Genomic DNA, 23,874 nt, shown 5'->3' with positions numbered 1-23,874 from the left:
CTCCAGTTCATTATATAATAAAATAGATAATGGTTTTGTAGACTTTGTATAAATATATCTTCAGTGTCTGATGGTTTTCTCTTAAAAGGATAGGTTTTTATTTTTCTTTTTAAAAACTGTGTTTACTGAGCTGCCAACTTTTTTCTCTGATTTCATTCATTCCTTTTCCTCACAGCCCTCCCAACTCCTGCTCCACTTGGACTAACAAATACATCTGAGAAATCAGAAATTTAGGCAAAGGTCTTTTACTTGTGGTTAGGCTTACATCGTTCCAAAAAGTAAACATAACTAACACCTAAAAGTACCAGAGAAGGTGCTCCGGTATCAGTAGAAGGCACTGATCATCGTCACACAGGGAAAGCGCGATGACGGGGATCTTCCTGTACAGATGCCAGTACAGTCCTATCACGAGTACACTTTTTTCTGAGTGTAACAGTGTTAGGCAAGAGTAGGAACTGGAGGCTCTTCTCCACTGGGTTAGGCAGCCAGGCCCTCCAGGAGCATGATTACAGATGACATGAAGGTGACTACCAGTGACAGTAATCCCAGCTATGACAGCAGTACTGACGTCACCAGCAATAGCTTGGCCAGATCTACACGTCCTGCGGGTGCTTCTTATCCGGCTGATCATCCCGGATCCGTTCCTTGGACGGACCACAAAATCCACCCTCAGAGCAATGAATCCAGTGTATTCAGTTATCACTGAAAACACAACAGTCCTGGTATTTGCTAGTTTGGAAAAATGGTAAATACTATTGCATCATTTTGGAAATCAGTTACATATAAGCTACAAGAAAAATGTATTGTTAAAAAACACACGCATGGATACTTTTGGTGGCATGGCTTTAAAACCCTGTGCTTGGCTATAAAAACATTACAGGCAAAATTAATAACAATTTTTATTAAAAAAAAAAGGAGGAAAGTATTTTACTATACCAAAACTAGTTTAAGACATATTAAATTTTACGCAAATACCTCTAGAAAACTGAATTATATAGTTAAAATGTTAAATACAGAATATGCTTTAAAATTAATAATGTATTAAGTTACTGTTTATTAAAGGTATGATTTGGAAATTAGAGCTGTTCCAAAATACTGGCTGCAAATTTCATTATTTAGGAAACCTGGGAAGTTGCCAAATCACCATGCGGTCCTCCCTTACACCGGGGGTCTCTTCTGAGTCTGGAGAGAGTCATTATATAACGTACAAATAAAAGTAAGAGGAAAACACCAGGTACAATTAATTTAATTCACTTCCTGAGACTCAGAGCTCAGTGACTTGAATAAAATATGACGTGTTTTTTTTTTTTTTTTAATATTGAGAACATTATCTTCTGGCAGCAGCCACTACACTTTTGTGTTACAAGCAGGTCATAAAGATAGGGTTTCAGGGAGAAACAGAACACAGAGGAACCTCTAAAGAAGGAGAAAGCTCTCGCAGAAGACTTATTCTCTTTTTATGAGGTACAAACAGAAAACCAGATAAAACATAACAACCCGGATTATAGACTCCAGGGGATTTTTCATCACTAGACTTTTATGACGTTTTATGAATGATCCTTAACACAGCAGTCTTCCTACTGAGTTACCAGGAAATAATTTCGATCATCAATAATACGGTTAAGGGCTTCCCTGGTGGCGCGGTGGTTGAGAGTCCACCCGCCGATGCAGGGGACGCGGGTTTGTGCCCCGGTCTGGGAAGATCCCACATGCCGCGGAGCGGCTGGGCCCGTGAGCCATGGCCGCTGAGCCTGCGCTCCGCAGCGGGAGAGGCCACAACAGTGAGAGGCCCGCGTACCGCAAAAAAAATAATACGGTTAAAAAGTTCACCCCATTGTAATATCCAGATCAAGAGACCTTCCCTCTATTTTATGTATATAGTAACACAATCACGTCTCTCCAGACTCATGCCCAGCTGAAACTTTCATTATAATGAAGAGACAGGACAGGAAGGAAAATTCTGGTACCATTTATTTTTCTATGACAGAAATAAAGCTGTTTCACAGCTTGAAAGATACACCGTAATCATTGTGTATCACAATAACTGCATAATGCTAAAGCAAGTGATCTTCCCCAGAAAACAAAACTCTGTTTTCCCTATGACTCCTTCCCCACCCTCAACTCAAAAATTACCGTATAATAACGTCCACCAAAAGTCAGGAAGCTTCCGATGCTGCATGTCGCACGTAAGCAGTGTGATCCAGCACAGCAGGACAATGCCAGTCTCTGCTTCTGTGTCCTGCCTGTGCCCACAGGCCACCATGCTTTATAACTCTTCTTTAAAGCCTTTTCGTGTCTCCTGCCTGGCTCTGTCTTCCTCACTGGGTGCCAACCATGTGAAATAGACCTTCACGGGATCGATGTTCCAGTGCTTGTGGAACGATATGGGAACTTGGTGAGATAGGTAGTCCTTAGGGTAATCCACAGGCCGAGCCTGCAGGAAGAACAGAGAATCCCGCTCTCTCACTCATCGAAAACAATTGTGCTTCAGAATAGCATTTCAATGCGTGAAACGATTGCTCTCCTTCAATATCTGATGTTTGGTTATGGGAATCTAAAAGCAAGAAGGAAAATCTTTTCCACTAAAATCTTCCCTCTAAGTGTAGGCTCTTTGTTTCTGCATCTCCAATTACTTTTGTATCCCCAGTGCATCGCTTTTTGCTTCTAGGTTCCACAGTCATGCCTCTGGGATATTCCTCAACCGTGGTAGTAAGTGTGAAAAGTTTTCCTTGGTAAGTCATTTAAGTTACTATTACGACTTCTGCAAAGAGGCAGAAAAACTTATTTCCCAGGTCTAAAGAAACTTTGGCCATACATGGTTGTGTGGCGAGGCAGGGCAAGGAATTTTGGGCGTTCCCACTGCCTGTCCGCTGCTCTAACTTGGAATTAGGCATGTGTCTTTCAGAGTAGGGAGAGCCTAGAAAAGGAAACACTTTGGAGACAAAGCAAATCGGTGGTGTTCTGGGTCTGCGAATGGGGGTGGGGAATGAGTGCAGATTCACACAAGGGAATTTGGGGGGCATGATCCTAGTGTTTTAAAACCGGGTTTGTGGTTGCCTAGCTCTGGAAATTTGCTAAAATTTTTCAACGTACCGTTCACACCATTACTGTGTGTGAATTGTGTATGGTATGTAAATCATACCTCAGGTACAGCTGTTAAAAAAAAAAAGTGTGTCTAAAATACAATCAATCTCCATTTGTTACACTGTTCAGTGTGCTGTAATCTTTACACATAAGAAGGTTTACATTTTGCCCAGTTTCTGTCCCTCCCATGCAGTTTAAGCCAGCGCTCTTTCCGTGTGTACAGCTTCCCACCCTGCTCCGCCTCTGCTCCCAAGTCCTCGTTCCTCACACTGACCCTGCCTGTCTGGGATTTCCTTTTGGCATTTCGGGCACAGAGGTTGATTATAGACTTCTCAGCATCACAGATGCCTCTTTGTATGCATTTTACTCTTCTAGTTTTGTCTTGTTCTTTTCCATGACCTCATTTATCAGAAATGATTAGCACATTCTAATGCTTAATAATCCAGCTTGTCACTTGCAGAGGTGACTCCTGAGAGGCAATTAATCACTTCTGGAATCTGCATTAATAAAGGCAGAAATATTATGGATTTATTTTTTCCTGTGTTACATCTATTTGTATCTCCAACAGTTCATTTTTAAGTGTGAAAAACAAGCAACAATTTTAATATATTGCTGGACTCAGTTTGCTAATATTTTATTATGGACTTTTGCATCTATGTTCAAGAGTAACACTGGCCTGTCCTTTACTTCTGTAATGTACCATTTTAATTCGTTAACTTTTTAGCTATTTTTTTTTTTTTTTTAGTGATTTTCTTAGTGCTTGCTCTAGGGAAACAATGTACATCTCTGACATTTTAGGTTAATGTTGGCCTCATAAACTGAGTTAGGAAGCATTCTTGCTTCTGTAATTCAACTTCATCAATGTATTAAGTTTAAATACATTTTCTATTTCTTCTTGAGAAATAGCCTTGCTTAAAAAGTGTAATCTAGAAATTTCTCCATTTCATTTATTTTTTTATTTTTTAATTCATCATTAAAAAAATTTTTTAGTAGCTTTATTGGAGTATAATTGCTTTACAATGCTGTGTTAGATTCTGCTGTATAACAAAGTGAATCAGCTATATGTATACATATATCCCCATACCCGCTCCCTTTTGAGCCTCCCTCCCACCCTCCCTATCCCACCCCTCTAGGTGGTCCCAAAGCACGGAGCTGATCTCCCTGTGCTATGCAGCAGCTTCCTACTAGCCATCCTTTTTACATTTGGTAGTGTATATATGTCAGTGCTACTCTCTCACTTCGTCCCATATTCCCCTTACCCTCCTGTGTCCTCAAGTCTGTTCTCTACATCTGTGTCTTTATTCCTGCCCTGCCGCTAGGTTCATCAGTACCGTTTTCTTAGATCGCATATGTGCATTAGCATACAGTATTTGTTTTCTCTGACTGACTTCACTCTGTATGACAGACTCCAGGTCCATGCACCTCACTACAAATAACTCAATTTTGTTTCTTTTTATGGCTGAGTAATATTCCATTGTATATATGTGCCACATCTTCTTTATCCATTCGTCTTTTGATGGACATTTAGGTTGCTTCCACGTCCTGGCTATTGTAAATAGTGCTGTAATGAACATTGTGGTACACATCTCTTTTTGAATTATGGTTTTCTCAGGGTATATGCCCAGTAGTGGGATTGCTGGGTCATATGGTAGTGCTATTTTCAGTTTTTTAAGGAACCCCCCCTACTGTCCTCCATAGTGGCTGTCTCTATTTACATTCCCACCAACTGTGCAAGAGGGTTCCCTTTTCTCCACACCCTCTCCAGCATTTATTGTTTGTAAATTTTTTGCTGATGGCCATTCTGACGGGTGTGAGGTGATACCTCACTGTGGTTTTGATTTGCATTTCTCTAATGATTAGTGATGTTGAGCCTCTTTTCATGTGTTTGTTGGCAATCTGTATGTCTATTTTGGAGAAACGTCTATCTCCATTTCATTTAAGTTGTCTAATTTGTTGGCATAATTGTGGTAGGGTATATAATGATGCCCCTCCTTCATTTCTGATTTTGGCAATTTTTGTCTTCTCTTTCTCTTGGTCAAGCTAGCTAAAGGTTTACCAAATTAGAGCTGATTTTTGGTTTAATTGATTTTCTCTATTTTTCTGTTTTCTATTTCATTGATTTGTGCTCTGATCTTTAGTATTTCTTTTATTCCACATAGTTCAGATTTGATATTCTTTTGCTTCTCAATGTAGAAACTTAGATTATTGATTTAATATCTTTATTCCTTTCTAACATGTTCAAAACTGTAAATTTCCTTTTAACCACTATATAGCTGCACTCAAAGTTTTTGATATGTTGTGTTTTCATTTTCATTCCATTGAAGGTATTTTCTAATTTTCCTTATGATTTATTTTTTGACCCATGGGTTATTTTAAAGTGTGTTGTTTAATTTCCAAATATTGGGGGAATTTCCCCAATTTTTTTTCTTGATTTCTAATTTCATTCCATTGTTCTGGGAGGTGAGTCTTGTTTTATGACTTAGCATATGGCCTATCCTGGAGAATGTTCTATATACATTTGTAAAGAATGTTCATTCTGTTGTTGTCGGTGAAATACTTTATATGTGACAGGTCACGTAGTTAATACTTGTCTATTTCTCTTTTCAATTCTGTCCCTTTATGTTTCATGTAATTTGAAGATCTGTTGTTAGCTGTATATATACATTTATAATTGTTTTATTCTCTTGATGTATTGACCTTTGTCATGAAATGGCCCACTTCCTGTCTAGTAATATTTCTGTTCTTAAAATCTATTGTTTTTAATATTACTATAGCCACTCAAGCTCTCTGTGATCAACTGTTTACACAGTATATCTTTTTTATTTAAATTTTTAAATTGAAGTATAGTTAATTTACAATGTTGTGTTAGTTTCAGGTGTACAACAGCAAAGTGATTCAGATTATATATATATATATAAAATCTGAATATATATGTAAAATATATATATTTTATATATATATTCTTTCCATTATAGATTACAAGATATTGAATATAGTTCCCTGAGCTACATACAGTAGGTCATTGTTGTTTACATATACACACTACTATATATAAAATAAACACCAAACTCCTAATTTATCCCCCAACCCCCACTATCTCTTTTAGTAACTATGTCTGAGAGTCTATTTCTGTTTTGTAAATAAGTTCATTTATATCATTTTTTTAGATTCCACATACAAGTAGTGTCATATTATTTTTGTCTTTATCGGACTTAATATGATAACCTCTAGGTCCATCCATGTTGCTGAAAATGGCATTATTTCATTCTTTTCTGTGGCTGAGTAATATTCCATTGTGTATATATATCACATCTTCTTTATCCATTCCTCTGTTGATGGACATTTAGGTTGCTTCCCTGTCTTGGCTATTGTAAATAGTGCTGCAGTGAACATTCGGGTGCATGTATCTTTTCAAATCATGGTTTTCTCTGGATATATGCCCAGGAGTTGGGACTGCAGGATCATATGGTAACTCTATATTTAGTTTTTTAAGGAACCTCCATATTGTCCTCCATAGTGGTTGCACCAATTTACATTCCTCTCTATGATCAACTGTTTGCATGGTATATCTTTTCCTTTTATATTCAACCTGTTTGTGTCTATGAATCTAAAGTATACTTGACTCTTATAGACAACATATAGACAAATCATGCTTTTTATCCAGTCTGACAATCTCTGCCCTTTGACTGGGGTATTTAGTCCATTCATATTTAATGTAACACTTGATATAGCTGTATTTTCATTAGCCATTTGCCATGTTATATGCCATTGTTTTTGTTTTTTTGATACCTTGTTTTTATTTCCTTTTGCTATATACCAGGATGTGGTATTGCTGCAGCATATGGTCCTATATTTAATTTTTTGAGCAACCTCTACAGTTTTTCTGTAGTGTATATGCCATTTTTTAATACATCTTTTTTGTCCATCTGTTCCTCCTTTATTGCCCTTCTTTATTAAAATCTTTTAGTGTACATTTAAGTCTCTTTAAAAATATAGCTAAAACATCAAAAAAGTTACTTTCTTAAAGGTTTCTCTAGGGATAACATGTATCTTTAACTTATCGGGTTAATACTGACTTAACTCTAACAAAATTAACCTTGCCCCAATAAAGCTCCACTTCTTTCCCCTGCCTTTGTTCCATTGTCATCATAAATATTGCATTTATCTATGTTATAAAGTCAACAATATAGTTATATTGTTTTAAACAATCTTGTGAAAGAAATTAAGAGAAAAATATCTGTATATATACACATCCATATATTTTATGTTCATATGCACATTTTTTCCTTATATACACACATATGTGTATATATACACACAAACATGTATATACATAGTCTTTCCAGTGTACTTAATTCCTTCCTATATATTCCAGGTACCACATGGTGCCATTTTCTTTCAGCCCAGAGAATTTTCTTCAGTTTTTTTAAGGGAAGGTCTGTTAGCAAAGAATTCTCTCACTTTTTGTTTATCTTGGAATGTCTTTATTTCCGCTTCCATTTGGAAAGGATAGTTTTACTGAATATAGAATTTCTGGTTAACTTTCCTTTTTCTTTCTGCCTTCAGGCCTCTTAGTTCTAATGAGAAATCAGCCAGTAACATTTGAATTTCCATTTTCATTAGGTTTTTTGTTGCTTTTACGATTTTCCGTTTGTCATCGTTTTTCAATGATTTGACTATAACATGTTCATGTGTGATTCTTTTCCTGATTATCCTACTTGGGCCTTGTTGAGTTTCTCAGATCAATAGATTGTTTCTCATTACATTTTTGAGAAAATGTTTTTCTTCAAAAAAAATTGTTTTTGTCCCTTTCTCTCTCCCTTCTCTTTTTAAAAAGGACCCCCATTAAATGTATGTTGGTATACTTTGTTTTACCACTTGTCTTTGAGGCTGTGTTCATTTTTCTCCGGTCTTTTTTCTGTTCTTTGGATTAGGTAATTTCTATTGATTGGCCTTCAAATTTACTGATTGTTTCTTTTGCCATCTCAAATCTACTGTTATGTCCATTTAGATAATTTCTCATTTCTCTTATTGGGTTTTACAACTATAGAATTTTCATTTGGTTCTTTATCATAGTTTCTATCGTTCTATTAAGACTTGCCATTTGTTGAGTTAACGTAATCATATTTTTCTTTCACTACAGTTTCCTTTAATTCTGTGAATAGTTTTTTTTTTATTAGCTGCTTTGAAGTCTTTGTCTGTCAAACCCAACATCTGGTCCCATTCAGAGTCCGTTTCTGTTGATCAGAGGCTATTTCCATTGACTACATTTTTCCCCTGAGTTCAATGTTTCTTTGCATGTTTCACAGTAATTGATTGGAAACTGGTTATTTTTAAATAATGTATTATAGCAACTCACAAATCTGTTTACTACTCTTTTTTAAAAACTAATTTGCCTGAACTTACACTGTGGAATCTTTTTCCCTAGAGTGTGTGGCTGCTAGTTTCTCAAGTTTTAGCTCTTATTTTTATTCTTTATTCTTTAGGATGACTTTCTAGAAGTCACTCCTGTGCCTGAATAACTCAGTAGTTAGTTTGTAATATAGGCAGAGATCGTGCTCAAACGTCTCAAGCCCATAAAGCTTCAATCTGTGTGTGGATTGGAAAGGACGTTCAAAGCTTCAGTGGGTTTTCAAACATGCCTTAGCTTGTTAATTACTTTCATCCACGGTCCCATGTGCATGCACAGTTTCCCAGTGGACCAGAGAATTGTAGCCAGCTTCTCTAGCCCTACTGTGCTCCCTTATTTCCAGGGTATTAGGTATTAAACTTCTGACCAATAATCCCTTCACCATAACTGAGACTGCAACCTCAGGCCAGTGAAGATGCAGGTTTTTCTTGTTTGTTTCCTACCCAAATTTGACAATTTTAGCTGACATACCTGTGGGTTTTCATCTCTCCCACAAATCAAGTCCACCCCTTCTGACAGCAAACCTGTTGTTTTTTTCCAGCCAGGCCCATACTGGTGAAACTACTGCTGCTCTCTCCAACCAAGCTTGGATGGAAGGTGGGTAGGGTGGGGGGGTTTCAGGCAGAAAGGCCTCAGACTCTGTTGCTCTTACCCAGAACTACAGTAGTTTTTCAGGAATTAATGCTTCTCAGTGCTTTTTGGTTGACTTCCAGATTCCTGAAAGTTATTTTGACAATTTTGTGCAGAGGATTCACTGACCATTGCACACTGCCATACCCATTAGTAGCATATAATTCTGGAAGAGCAGAAAACCACATGCTCTAGATACTTTGTTTTAACAGAGGGATATACTAGACATTCCTTGAGGCTGCCTTCTGAACCTGTGATCTCACAGTAACCTTCCCTGACTAAAAGGAGAAGAAATGTGGCCCAGGCAACTTTGTATCTGAGCTTGTTTCCAAATGCCTGCTCTAACTTACCAGGAATCCGAGATTTTATCTCTTTTTAATATGAACAAATACACTGTTTGGACCAGTGTTCAAACATTACAAATGGAAAGTAATGTCCAAATCAGAGCAGACTCTCTTAAAAGAGGCTTAAGAATTAGAAGATAAAGCAGTGTCTGTTGGGGAGGATACATTTTGAGCATACTTTATGACTTTGGAAAGGTTTAAAATTTATTATGTGAATTAGAGAAATCAAGAGTTCTAAAGTATGGGAAACAATTTAAAAAAATTTTTTTAATTATCGTCAAAGGACTTTTACATAAGGAGAAAAGAAAGAAGGAAAATAATCCTTATCATTTAGTAACGTATTCCTCCCTAAGTGAAAAAGGCTGCTATGAAAACCTAAGACCGAGTCTTCCCTGGTGGCGCAGTGGTTAAGAATCCACCTGCCAACACAGGGTACACGGGTTCAACCCTGGCCTGGAAAGATCCCAAATGCCGCGGAGCAACTAAGCCCATGCGCCGCAACTGCTGAAGCCCACAGGCCTAGAGCCTGTGCTCCTCAACAAGAAAAGCCACTGCGATGAGAAGCCCGCGCACCACAACGAAGAGTAGCCCCCGCTCGCCGCAACTACAGAAAGCCTGCGCACAGCAACGAAGACCCAACTCAGCCAGAAATAAATAAATAAATAATAAAATAAATAAAAACCTAAGACTATGATAGTAACAATGATAAATTATTTCCCTTATACACCAACAGTTTTAATTACCCTTCCTTTCTGTGAGTGCAACATTATGAGAGAGAAAGAGAGAGGGTAAGAGAGAATAACTTGCTTTTCTAAGTCCTATAATACCACACACAGGCTCAAGGTTTTAAAACATGGCAAAGTACCTTCTGACTAGTACCAGGAGGGAGGTTTCTCATACATTTCTTATTATAAAGGTCTATCTTTATCTTTCCTTGCAGTCCTCAAGAATGCAGAAATGGATTCTGCCTTTCTTGGTAATGCAAGCACTTTCTTTGCCTCGTTCGAGTGATCTCCTATAGTGCTATTTCTGTCATGCCCAATTCTCTATATGGCTATAATAGCACTTGCTACTGGTTACTAAGTAAAGCATGAAGACTATATTTTCAATGTAAGGGAGGGCACTTAAAATACCTATGCATTCAAATTTCAAAAAGCTTTGATTTCTTAAAGGAGAGCATTAAGTGAATGTGGGCTCTGGTTATTTTTAGTACAGATATATCTGCTATTATTCTTACAGCATCAGGATAGTCACTGATCAGAATACTCACTAACCCAATTCTTCAAAAAAGAAACTACTAAAATGATTGCAAAAGGATTCCCTTCTTACCCCACACTGCAGGATGGTGAAACTATTAGCACCAACCACCTCTGGTAAACATCATCTCTTCTATAACCCCCAGAGTATATGCTTATTGAGATATTATACTGAAATTTAATTAAGTTTAGTCTGTCAGTTTAATAGCAACCAAAGGGGAGAAAGCCCATTAGACAGTGTAAGGACTGAGGACAGTGTAGAACTGCAAACACTTGGTGGCTAGCGGGACAACGTTAGGTCAGTCCTGTATATTTTTAAATAGCATCTGATAATTTTTAAATACCATCCATTTTTTTTTTAACTCAAAGAAAAAAAAAGAACAGCTTTTACCTGAGCCTACATGCAAGGATGCTGGCCAAACACCATTTCATGTTTTAGATGTTTCTGCGTTTCATCTTCATGCTGTACCTGGTACAGCATCAACCCTCTGCACGAAGAGGTCTGTTAAGGATTTCCCCCTGGAGCCTGGCCACACAGTTCTTAAGACTGCTTCCAGAAGAACAGGGGAGGGGAAAGTAGCAGTACCTTCAAGTGAGAAGAAAACCCCCCTCTCTCCCTCTGAGGTAGGAATAAAAACATTTTTCTCACCTGATGGAAGAGAGGGCTGTGTGTCACAGGGACTCCTAACCCACTGAAGCACATCCCCAGGACCATATCATCTGGAGCGTCATTGCTGTAGCAGCGACACTTGCTGGCGAGAAGTCTCCTGATTGCCTCTCTGCTGAAGACCATCCTGGGGGAAGCCAGAGCAGACAGAGAAGGCGGTTAGCTCCTCACAACCGGTAATCTCAATAAGGAGACAGAGTTCAGAGCCACATTTCTGATAAAGATGTTGACATCAGCAGTGTTTTATATTTGTTATTCTGAGGAAAATGTTTCTGTGTTTCTATGAAAGGAAAAGCACTTTTAAATATGTCTGCCTATCTAATAGGCAATTTTATTTCTTTATATATACCCTATACACTAACACTTGGCAGTGTTCTTTTTCTAGTATGTCACTGGAAAATTAGAATAATTCTTAAGTTTACACACTCTCGATGAGATCAGTAACAAAATCCGCTAACATTCCCAGTAGGTAGATGGGCCCAGAAATACTAGGTACCTCAGTTATACAGGTGACGACTGACAATGAGAGCAAATCTAATTGAAAAAAACCATGCATGGTCCAAGTGATTCCAGTCCACAGAAGCTTCCTTTAGGTAATTTCGAGAAAGAGGGGAAAAAAGAGAGAGAGAGGGAGAAAGAGATTGATTTGCCTCAAATAGTGCTAAGACGCTGCTTGACCAGATACGTTGGGTACTTTCTGGTGGAACTCACAGCCATCCCCACCTTTCTGTGCTCTCCTCAGCACTGCAGGAGGCTAGAAACTCTACAGTATTTTCCAGACTCCCTGGCCAGATGGGTCCTGGCTTCATCCTGACGACAAAGGGCCCAGTACTGGGGGAGGCCATCTGCTTCTGGCTCTGGTGGTCTCTGCGGCAGAGGCAGGTCATGGGGCGTGGGTAGCCACAGGCTCCAGCACAGCCGGCACGGGATGGCAGAGCGTCGGTGATGGTCCCAAAGCAGCCGTGACCTGGAGCCCATCCCAGGTCTGCCCCAGATGCAGTGCTGTTAACCTGACAGTAGCAGCGGCCACAGCAACCCACACCAATAGGCCCCAGAAACCAGCACCCTTTGCTCCTTCAGCCTCAGAGGCAACAGTGCTTCCTATAGTTACTGAGCTCTGGGTAAAGCCACCTGCTCCCTCTTATTCCTCTGGCCCTTTCCAATACATTTGTACCAAGTTCCTGCAATAAATTCTCCTCTTTTAAAAAATATAGATTGGTTTCTGCTTTCCCTTCGGGTCCTAGAGTAGTAATGGATCTCCTCATATCATGAATAACCCAATAGCTCATAGGGCTGATACGGTTCACAAGTTCATTCCCAATAAGCAACAACTTTCTTGACGGCAAAACTATCCAGAATTTATCCATATATTCCCAGAGCCAAATACAGGGTCTCACATACAGTAAGCCCTTAGTAAAAGTCTAATGATCCAACAAGTGAGAACAAAGCTGCCTCTGCAGAGCTCTTCCCCAGGGAGGGAGAGTTCTATGAATCAGTCTAGTCAGGAAGGAAAGAGGACAGAGCACGTGAGCACGATCCCTGACGCACACATGTGGATTCCTGCTCAGCTGGGCTCACAGTTCAGTGCCATGTAACTAACACCAGCGACCACGGCTGGTGATGCAGCGACACGGAAGTCACTCCCTGCCCGTGCTGAGATGTCAGAAGACGGGATGGAATATGACCAAACAGGAGGAAAAAGAAGCTCTTCGTTTAAGGTGATACAAGGAAATATGACCGTACAAGAAGAAAAAAAAAAAGTGCTTATGACCTATACAACAGGGAAAACTGCAAGTTTGAAAACTCACCGTAAAATGCCTCTCTCTTAAAAATCTAGTGTCCATCAGTGACTCAGGGCCTCACACCTACATGCCGAGCCAAATTCCTGCTCTACTGACCAATCCCAGGAAAGAGCCTGTGTGAGGGGACGTGTGTTCACCCTAAACAGACATTTCCCTTAAAGTGTCTGCCTAATGCCGTCAAGGAAGGTTTCATAGGTAACTAATTGTCCCAGTCACAGCGGGCATCTTGTCCTCTCAAACCCTATTTGAATAAAAATGCTTCTCTTCTGCCAGCATCCAGTAGAACAAAAAAGAAAAGGAAAGCCTTTCATTTTGGCCTGCTCTACCCAACCCCCCCACCCCCAAAAAGAAAAATTACCACTTACAGCACAGTATGTCTGTTCTGCCAACTTTTAAATATTAAAAAGATGTTGATCAATAAAACCAAGAGCTGGTTCTTTGAAAGGGTAAACAAAATTGACAAACCTCTGGTCAGGCTCCCAAGAAGAAAAGACACAGAAACCCAATAAAAAGAAATGAAAAAGGAGAAATCTCAACCGATACCACGGAAATACAAATAACCATAAGGGAATACTATGAACAATTATATGCCAACAAATTTGACAACCTAGAAGAAATGGACAACTTTCTAGAAACACACAGCCCACCAAAACTGAATCAAGAAGAAATAGATAATTCGAACAGACCTATCACTAGAAGTGAAATAGAATCTGTAATAAAAAAAATAAATAAATAAAAAAAAAACTCCCTACAACCAAAAGTCCAGGACAAGATAGCGTCATGGGCAGATTATACCAAACACGCAAATAACTTATACTGATCCTTCTCAAACTCTTCCAAAACATTGCAGAGGCGAGAACACTCCCAAAGACATTCTATGAAGCCACAATCACCCTGATACCAAAACCAGACAGACACCACCAGAAAAGAAAATTACAGGCCAGTATCTTTGATGAATATAGATGCAAAAATTCTCAACAAAATGTTAGCAAACTGAATCCAACAACACATAAAAAAGATCATAGGGCTTCCCTGGTGGCACAGTGGTTGAGAGTCTGCCTGCCGATGCAGGGGACACGTGTTCGCGCCCTGGTCTGGGAAGATCCCACATGCCGCGGAGCGGCTGGGCCCGTGAGCCATGGCCGCTGAGCCTGTGCATCCAGAGCCTGTGCTCCGCAACGGGAGAGGCCACAGCAGTGAGAGGCCCACAGACCACAAAAAAAAAAAAAAAAAAAGATCATACACCATGACCAAGTGGGATTCATCCCAAGTTCACAAGGATGGTTCAACATATGCAAATTAATCAGTGTAAAATACACCACATAAACAAAAGAAAAGTAAAAAACCACACGATCATCTCACTAGATGCAGAAAAAGCATTTGACAGAATTCAACATCCATTCATGATAAAAGCTCTTAGCAAAGTGGGTATAAAGGGAACATATCTCAACATAATAAAAGCCATTTATGACAAACCCACAGCCAATATAATACTCAACAGTGAAAAGCTGAAAGCCTTCCTGCTAAAATCTGGAACAAGACAAGGATGTCCACTCTCACCACTTCTATTCAACATAGTATTGGAAGTCCCAGCCACAGCTATCAGACAAGAAAAAGAAATAAAAGGTATCCATATTGGAAGGGAAGAAGTAAAATTGTCACTATATGCAAAGGACATCATACCATATATAGAAAACCCTAAGGACTCCACACAAATACAGCTAGATCTAATAAATGAATTCAGCAAAGTAGCAGGATACAAGATTAACATTCAGAAATTGGTTGCATTTCTTTACACTAACAATGAAATATCAGGAAGGGAATATAAAAAAAAAAAGAACAATACCTTTTAAAATCACACCAAAAAAATAAAATACCTGGGAATAAACCTGACCAAGAAGGTGAAAGACTTATATGCTGAGAATTATAAAACATTAATAAAGGAAATTAAAGAGGATTCAAAGAAATGGAAAGATATCCCATGCTCTTGGATTGGAAGAATTAGTATTGTTAAAATGGCAATACTACTCAAAGCAATCAACAGATTTAATGTAATCCCTATCAAATTACCCATGACATTTTTCACAGAACTAGAACAAATAATCCAAAAATTTACATAAAACCAAAAAGAAAAAGAAAAAACCAGAATTGCCAAAGCAATCCTGAGGGGGAAAAAACAAACCAGGAGGTATAACTCTCCCAGGCTTCAGACAATACTACAAAGCTACAGTAATCAAAACAGTGTGGTATTGGTACAAAAACAGACATACGGATCAATGGAACAGAAAAGCGAGCCCAGAAATAAACCCACACACCTACAGTCAATTAATCTTCAACAAAAGAGACAAGAATATAAAATGGGAAAAACATGAAAATGTGTTCCCCAGTCTCTTCAGCAAGTGATGCTGGGAAAGTTGGACAGCTGCATGTAAATCACTGAAGTTATTAGAACACACCCTCACACCATGCACACACACAAAAAACAAACCTCAAAATGGCTTAAAGACTTAAAACATAAGACATGACACCATAAAAGTCCTAGAAGGAAACATAGGCAAAATATTCTCTAACATAAATTGCACCAGTGTTTTCTTAGGTCAGTCTCCCAAGGCAATAGAAATAAAAGCAAAAATAAACAAATGAGACCTAGTCAAACTTACAAGCTTTTGCACAACAAAGGAAACCTTAAAAAAAATGAAAAGACAACCTACAGAATGGGAGAAAATATTTGCAAATGACGCAACCGATAAGGGCTTAATCTCCAAAATATACAAACAGCTCACACAACTCAACAACAAAAAAACAACCCAATCGAAAAATGGACAGAAGATCTTAATAGACATTCCTCCAAAGAAGACATATAGATGGCCAGTAGGCACAGGAGAAGATGCTCAACGTCACTAATTATTAGAGAAATGCAAATCAAAACTACAAAACTACAAATCAAAACCTCACACTGGTCGGAATGGCCATCATTAAAAAGTCTACAAATAACAAATGCTGGAGAGGGTGTGGAGAAAAGGGAACCCTCTTACACTGTTGGTGTGAATATAAATTCACACCGTGGAAAACAGTTATGGAGGTTCCTCAGAAACTTAAAAATAGAGTTACCATATGACCCAGCAGTCCTACTCCTGGGCATATACCCAGACAAAACTATAATTCAAAAAGATACATGCACCCCTATGTTCACAGCAGTACTATTCACAATAGCCAAGACAGGGAAACAACTAAAATGCCCATCGACAGAGGAATGGATAAAGAAGAGGTGGTACATATATACAATGGAATACTACTCAGCCATAAAAAAAACAAAATAATGCCATTTGTAGCAACATGAATGCAACTAGAGGTTATCATACTAAGTGAAGTCAGAAAAAGAAAGACAAATACCGTATGATATCACTTATATGTGGAATCTAAAATATGGAACAAATGAACCTATCTACAAAACAGAAACAGACTCACAGACATAGAGAATAGACTTGTGTTTGCCAAGGGGGCGGGGGGAAGGAGAGGGATGGACTGGGAGTTTGGGATTAGCAGATGCAAACTCTTATATTTAGAATGGCTAAACAACAAGGTCCTCCTGTATAGCACGGGAACTATATCCAGTCTCCTGGGATAAACCATAATGGAAAAGAATATAAAAAAAGAATGTATATATGTGTATAGCTGAGTCACTTTGCTGTACAGCAGAAATTAGCACAACACTGTAAATCAACTATACATCAATTTAAAAAAATTAAAAGAATGTTAATAAAAAACATGTTGAAAGGCTGTAAGACTAATAATATGACTTCCTTTAATATACAATATACTAATTTTAAAAATAAGAAAAACTGAAATGAGAGGCAGGGATTTGCCCAAGGGAATACCTGCAAATCAAGAACAGCCATGCAGCGTAGCAACAAACACACAAACACACACCACGTACAGAAGATAAACTGCATCGTCAGAAACGGGCCTGCCCCCCTGGACTCCTAGCAGATGAACACGGGTCACGGCCGTCTCTTTGGGCAACACTGCCAGGGCCTCTTCATCCTGACCACAGCTTCCTACCCAAATATATGTAAGGAAGTATTTTCAAAAAAGAAAATAGTTATTGAACTAATTGTTATTGAACTAATAGTTATTGAACTAATCCGCCAAATACCCAAACTTTCAAGAAGTAAGCAACAGAGCAGAAAACAGACACTTGGATTCAAATAGTACAAAGGTCTCATTTTCCAAATAATACAGAGTACCTACACATAAATCCCTGGAGTCCACACTCCTGGGTTAGCTCTGATGAGTGGGGCTGAAGAGGGGTGGTTTAAGGCAATGGTTTTCAAAAACCTATTTGACTATAACACAGTGAGAAAACAAGAAACAGTTCATACGCAACCATTTATGTTTTGTATATGTGTGTGTATGTGTATAAAAACTGGAAAAATATCACATAACAATAATACTCTTACTACATGTGATGTACACGATATATCTGTTATTCTATTCCATTCTGAATTTCATTATTTTTAAATGATGCTATGATCCATTAATTGGTTTTACCATCCATTAGTTGATCCTGACTTGCTGATTAAAAAAAAAGCTGATTCTTAAGCTAGATGACCAGAAAAGTCTCTTGTAATATTAGAGAAACTCTTATGTCTGCAGCTTTTATCAATGGTAGATATAAGACAATCTCATGAAGAATGTTTTTGCATCTTTGTAAAGTGCTACTAAGAACAGAATATTACACTGGTCAATGTTAGTTATGTAAAGATTAGTACCAGTGTTCACGCATCTATTTATTCATTTATCCCTTGTATCCTGTAAAAAATGAGTCCCCATGCTAGGAAGGGGGAATGGAATGGGAAAGGAGACTCAGGTGCTGCCTTCAAATAATTCATAATCTGGGTGGAAAACAGAAAAGTAAATAGGCAATTAGATGATAATGGTTTGTATAATATGCTATGAAGGTATATTAGAAAGGCATCAAACCCAGATTTCAGGGGCTGGACTAGGCCGAAGGCTTCCAGGAGTAAGTAACTGATTGCGCTATCAAGTCCAAATGAAGGAGGATTGGCCAGGTGACAGGCAGAAGGCTGGGGTGAGGGACAGTGCGGTGTACAGACCAGCAGACGCCATATCTGAGCGGAGGAGTTAAAAAAATAGTGCCTCTGAGGAACTGAAACAGGTTAAGCACAAATTCTTTTAAGATGAGGGTGCAGATAAATGAGGCTAAGAAGCTAAAACAGCGTCTGCCGAGATCACACGAGGCCTGGTGAGCCTCAGCGAGGAATTTGGACTTACGTTCTGACGGCAACGAGAGGTTATAAAAGGATGTGAAAGACTTTCACTCCCCTGGTAACGCAAAAAATCCAAATAAAAATCACTCCCCTGGTAACGCAAAAAATCCAAATAAAAATCATATTAACCTATGGAACTGTTGAAGAGATGGATGACATGAAGCCTAGGTGCTTCCAGGGAGGAGCCCTTCCCGGGGGAGCCGCAAGCGGGCAAAGTGGGTCTGGGGGCGGGAAGGCGGAAGGGAAGACCCGCTAGAGACTCCAGCTCCACGGCCTCAGGAGCGCACCCGGGACGCTGGGAATTAGGCCAACAAGAGGCGGTTAAAATTGAGCCCTGACCCAGATCAACGTGACTCTGGTTGAAATCTGAACGATTATCTCCCAGTCAGATGACAAAAGTAGGAAAGAGTTCGCACTCAAATCCACGGGAAGGCAGCGCAGGCCCCAGAGCAGGGGAGCGAGAGGACCAGGTGCTTTCAGAGAACCTGTGTGACCGCGGCGCGGAGGACAGCACGGAGCGGAGGACGACGACGAGCAGGGAGACCACACGGCTGTGGCCGTTCCTTCCGGGTTCAAAGGATTAACACCTTCCTGCTACAAAACGTACAACCCCCGGTACAAAGAACAGGGCCCTTTACAAAAGGGGAAAGCTCTGGCTTAATGGGCACCGGCACCTCACCCAGGAAACTAATGCATCACCATAAGCCTGCAAAGAGCTGGAACCTTTTTTTTTTTAACGAGGATGAGCTCAATACGCCTCGGCTTTACGCTTTAGTCTCTTCTCAAAGGCCTCTGTGGACCTCTGTCTTCTATTGCTAATGGAGGATCAACCTTAGCACTGGATCAACAAAGATCAGTACTCCTGCCCAGGCCTGGTCATCACTAGGAAAGGGTCACCTCAGTAACAATGCTGCAGTCACCACTGAACGGGCCAGAGCAAACCAGAACTCCTGGAATACGACCCCGCAGTAGTAGTCCTGCAGCAGGAATGGTTCTAATCTAGGAGATCGCAAGGTAAGAATATAAAGTCCTAGCCTTCAGAAGTCTACAATCCAGTGCCCAGAATGTTGCTCAGCACATAGCGGACATTCAACAAAAACCTGCTGAATAAATTTCAATTACTATAGTGGATAACAAGACTCTCCCTAAACACCCCAATAGCAAAGACTATAGAAATAATAGACTGACTGCTCAATTGATTTACTTACATAAATCAAAACTCTTTCCCCATAAGAGATTAGGCAGATGCTTATTTAAAAGCACTGATTTTTAACTGTTATTTAAACCCTATAAATCCCACACAAATATCACTTAATTGCTTAAGTCTAAACTTCTATATGTGATTTACAAGCACCGGGTAATTAAAAAGTCTAATGACTTATTTTCTGAAAATTAATATCCAAAACTTTTTGCATTTAGACTATCAAAACTAACTGGCTTCCTAGAAGCACTCACGACTAAAGGGACATTTCTACCAAGTTCCCTGACATACATTTATATACTGTCTCTTCAAGGAGTAAAATATTCTTCACTGTGGGTTCTTTTTAATGTTCACTTTCCTATTATAGTAGCAGCTCCCACTGACAGAACACCTGCGTATCAGTATAGATCCCATGGCCACAGACCCATCTCTGCATCCTGGAAGCGGAAGTGTAATGTCGTGAGTATCTGCAGAAAGCCATGCTCATAGTTACCCTCCTCCTCCTGTGACGTAGCTGTAGCCGCCGGTGCCCAGGCCGTAGCCGTAACGCTCTCCCAGAAACACGGGTTCACTGGCATCGTAACAGCTCAGTAGGTGCTGGAGCCTGGAGATGCTAAGGTTCCCAAGGGAATAGAAGCAATAATCACTTAATTCAAATGCATTTTCAGAGTAAATATTTCATGGTTCTTACAGCCCACTGGTTATATTATGCAATACAATATGGAAGTCATTTAGAGATGAAATTCAAGAGATTTACAGAAGAAAGATTTTTTTTAAAAAAGAAAAAAAAATTGAACACTGTGCATTACTGGAAACAGGAGAGGAACTGAGAAACAAGGGCCTCCTCTCCAGTGTTACCAAGCCCCTGCCGGGCGTGGCTGCCTCGTGTGGGTGGGCAGGGCGGCAGGTGTCCTGGCTCACTTCCACCAGTCCTGCTCACCACTGAGCATGAACTAATCATCACACCTTTTCAGGTGCACTTGGTATTTTAAAAAACTTCTTCATGGCTAAAAAAGGAACTTTTGAAGTATAGATGAGGTCCATGTCAGGCAGGGAGCCAGCAGGTAGGGAAGAGAGGTGTGTGAGCAGCAAAGCTTTCCAGGAAACCTTCAGATTATGATGCACCACTGTGCTTATGCTCTCAAATGAGCTTCCCTAATCTACGCTCTTTTGTGTCTATTTGTTTATACCTCTGGCCCCTATGCTTCTTTGTCGTGTCTTGCAAAGGGCCTTGAGAATATCCATGAGCTGCTCAGAAGAATGCCAGCAACTATGGCTGCTGCAAGGATGAGAAAAAAAGATTTCATAGGAAAATAAAATCTATAAATATTTTAAGTGGAGACAAAGGTTGATGTTAAGAAAGGCTAGTTTTCCCATGTTTTAAGAACTTCTGTCACTTCCAAATGCCCTGTAAAGTCCTTCTACTGTTTCTTCTAATTTAGAGCTTCTCAGGTCATACACACCAAATCCTAGCTTCCCTCATGTTATTAATCAGCGTGCCTTGAAAAAAGTTCTTCCATGGCCGACCTTGGATGAAATATTTTTTATGCATGAAGGAAATTTCAGTGTTTCTCAAGCCTGTGACTCATGAGCATCGTGCATCTCTAAGAGCTCGATGTATCAAGCATTTCTCTCAATTACTAATCGTGAATTCTTTTCTCAAGAGCAACATTAACATCTAGAACACTGCTGCTCTGGAGTCTCATTTTTCCTGTCTTTGAGATGTACAGGAAGGGCCGTCTTTTCCATCTGTGCTTATGCATCTTACACCCAGCTAATAAAGCTGACGCTGAAAGAGAAGAAAACAAATTTGATGTATGAAAAAAAATCTCTTACAAGTGCGGTGCTCAGAGTCTCCAAGTTGACTGATCAGGTTTATATCAGAGCCCTAAAGGTCAAGGGCTCTGATAATGGTGACAGTTTCTAATCGGCCAGAAAGTGTTTGAAAACTACCCTATTTTTGACACAGAAGTTAAACATTCTAGGCTCCTAGTTTGGAATCAGTATTCAGGAAGTCATCTAATAAATACCTCTGCAGGGGAAAGCAGGGAAGGGTGTGGACACCTAGTAAATCACCATTCGGTCACGGAGAGACAAAGATCTCTAAGGAAATCGCAGCCTTTGCTTGGTAAGAAGCTCCCTGAAAACCTCAAAGCCCCTTCTAGCAAATGCGTGAAGAAATGAGAAGTATTTCCCTCCTTCCTGCATATTGTAAAATTATCAATTAAACCATAAACCCTCAATTTCTGAGGTTAAAATAACTAGGATTTAACATCTCATCTGGGTTTCTTTTCCTGGTAACATTAACCGTTTCCGTATTTGCAAGATCATATTAAAGCTGAAGAGGCATAAGCTGAGCCTGACAACGATTACACACTTCATTCATATTTGGTAAAAACTGGAAATGTGGCCAAAGCAGGCAGATCTCCAGTTCAATCCAAGGGAACTGGCCACCGAACCAGGAAAAGAACTTCACTGAACAATCTGTTACCATTTCAGGCAACCTGAGGCACAGAAATGAACAGAAACAGTATGGAAATGTTCAAGTGCAATCAAAATTGCATTAATACATTTTAGTGCTTTATCATTCTCACTCTCTCTCTCTCTCTCTCTATATATATATACACACACACACATACGTATCTGTATTATGCCCCTTCCCCCCAAACACACCAATGTGTATATTCTAAGAACAGTGAAAGTCAGCCACCTCAGAAACTACCACTGACGCAAGTTTCTTAAAAAGTTAACACACCTGTTATATGTCCCAACCATTCTGCTCCTCAGTATTTCGCCGAGATAAATGAAAGCAGATGGCTATACAAAGACACGTACACAAAGGTTCACAGCAGCCTTAATTATAATCCAGAACTATGAACAGTGACACAGTGCTTGTATCTAAGCTAACACCCATTTTCCAATTTTATCGGCTGACCCAATAACATTCTTTATAGCAATTTTTCCCTCCAATACAGGATGGAGCCCAGGATCCTTTACTGCATTTATTTATGATTCACTTTATTCTCCTTTAATCTGGAACAGTTCCTCAGCTTTTTGTCTTTCATGACATTGGTATTTTAAAATAATAAATGCCCCCACACCCCCCTTTTTAATAGACTGATCTTCATCTTGGGTTCGTCTGATGTCTCCTCATAATAAAGCCAAGGTTACACATTCCCAGGTGCAGTATTATATAAGTGATGTTGCCTGGCATGTGGTGTCCACCTGTCCTCCAGTGGGAGTATCTATTTTGATCACACAGTGCTGCCAGGTGTCTCCCCTGGACACTTAGTTTTCCCTTTGCCATTTCTCAGGCTCCAGGCAGACACTTTAACAACCAGCAAATATACTGGTCCTCATCAAAATTCACCCCGAGTTTAGCATCCATTAATGATTCTTGCGTGAATCCATCTTTACTATGCTGGTGACAGATGACTTTTCCAGCTCCATCATCACTCCACATTTATCAGTCAGAACCCCTCGTTAACCTGCTAGCTAGAGCCTGCCTGTTACGGACTGAATTATGTCCGCAACCAAAATATTCATATATTGAAGGCTTAATCGGGGATGTGGCCGTATTTTGAGATGGGGTCTATAAGGAGGTAATTAAGGTTAAATGAGGTCGTAACGGTAGGACCCTGCTGTGACAGAATTAGTGTCTTTATAAGAAGAGACACCAGAGGGCGCTCTCTCCATGGCATGCAAAGAAGAGGTCACGTGAGCACACACCAGGCCGGCGGCCACCTTCACACCAGGAGAAGATGCCTCAGAAACCTCCCATGTCAGCATCTTGATCTTTGACTTTTCCAGCCTCCAAAACTGTGAGAAATAAATTTGTGTTGTTTAAGCCGCCCAGTCTGTCATATTTTGTTATGGTGCCTGATCTGCCTCATTTACTTACTTACCTATTTCTTTATCATAAGCATGGACCCCCTGATTCCTAATTTTAATGGTTGATAACCCATTACCGTCCTTAATCAGGCTGATGCTCTTGTCCCAGATTCCGCCAAAGAGAACCTTTCCAAGCTCACTTCTGTGTCCTCTTGACATGCACTTTTCTTTTTTTTTTTTCTAAGCACTTCCTTACTCTCTGGTATAAAAAAGAATGTTCCAAATATCTTCTTGTATCTTCCTTGCCTCAGCCTTTAAATCAGTGATTTCTCTGAGACTGGTGCCTTTTAGTAGGTCG

General features: G+C 39.7%; 1 protein-coding gene across 6 annotated transcripts in view; it reads right to left on the bottom strand.

The window, feature by feature from the left end:
- Positions 1-229: 229 nt before the first annotated feature.
- B3GLCT (beta 3-glucosyltransferase) overlaps positions 230-23,874 on the bottom strand; it is a 110,783-nt gene continuing 87,138 nt past the window's right edge. Inside the window, exons 13-15 of one of the 6 annotated variants that reach the window (XM_060128897.1) lie at positions 20,179-20,298; positions 11,374-11,518; positions 230-719 (exon numbers count right to left, since the gene is read on the bottom strand). In XM_060128897.1, coding sequence (XP_059984880.1) covers positions 693-719; positions 11,374-11,518; positions 20,179-20,298 — 292 coding nt within the window. In that variant the 3' untranslated portion in view covers positions 230-692. Of the gene's footprint in view, positions 720-1,953; positions 2,435-11,107; positions 11,272-11,373; positions 11,519-20,178; positions 20,299-20,875; positions 22,503-23,874 lie in introns of those variants that run through there. The other 5 variants (XM_060128896.1, XM_060128898.1, XR_009536694.1 and 2 more) reach the window with 5 other exon arrangements.

The sequence above is a fragment of the Lagenorhynchus albirostris genome, chromosome 18, assembly GCF_949774975.1.
Source record: "Lagenorhynchus albirostris chromosome 18, mLagAlb1.1, whole genome shotgun sequence".
Taxonomy (NCBI): Eukaryota; Metazoa; Chordata; class Mammalia; order Artiodactyla; family Delphinidae; genus Lagenorhynchus; species Lagenorhynchus albirostris.
The sequence above is the reverse complement of the archived record's forward strand: the minus strand, read 5'-3'. Positions and strand labels throughout refer to the sequence as shown.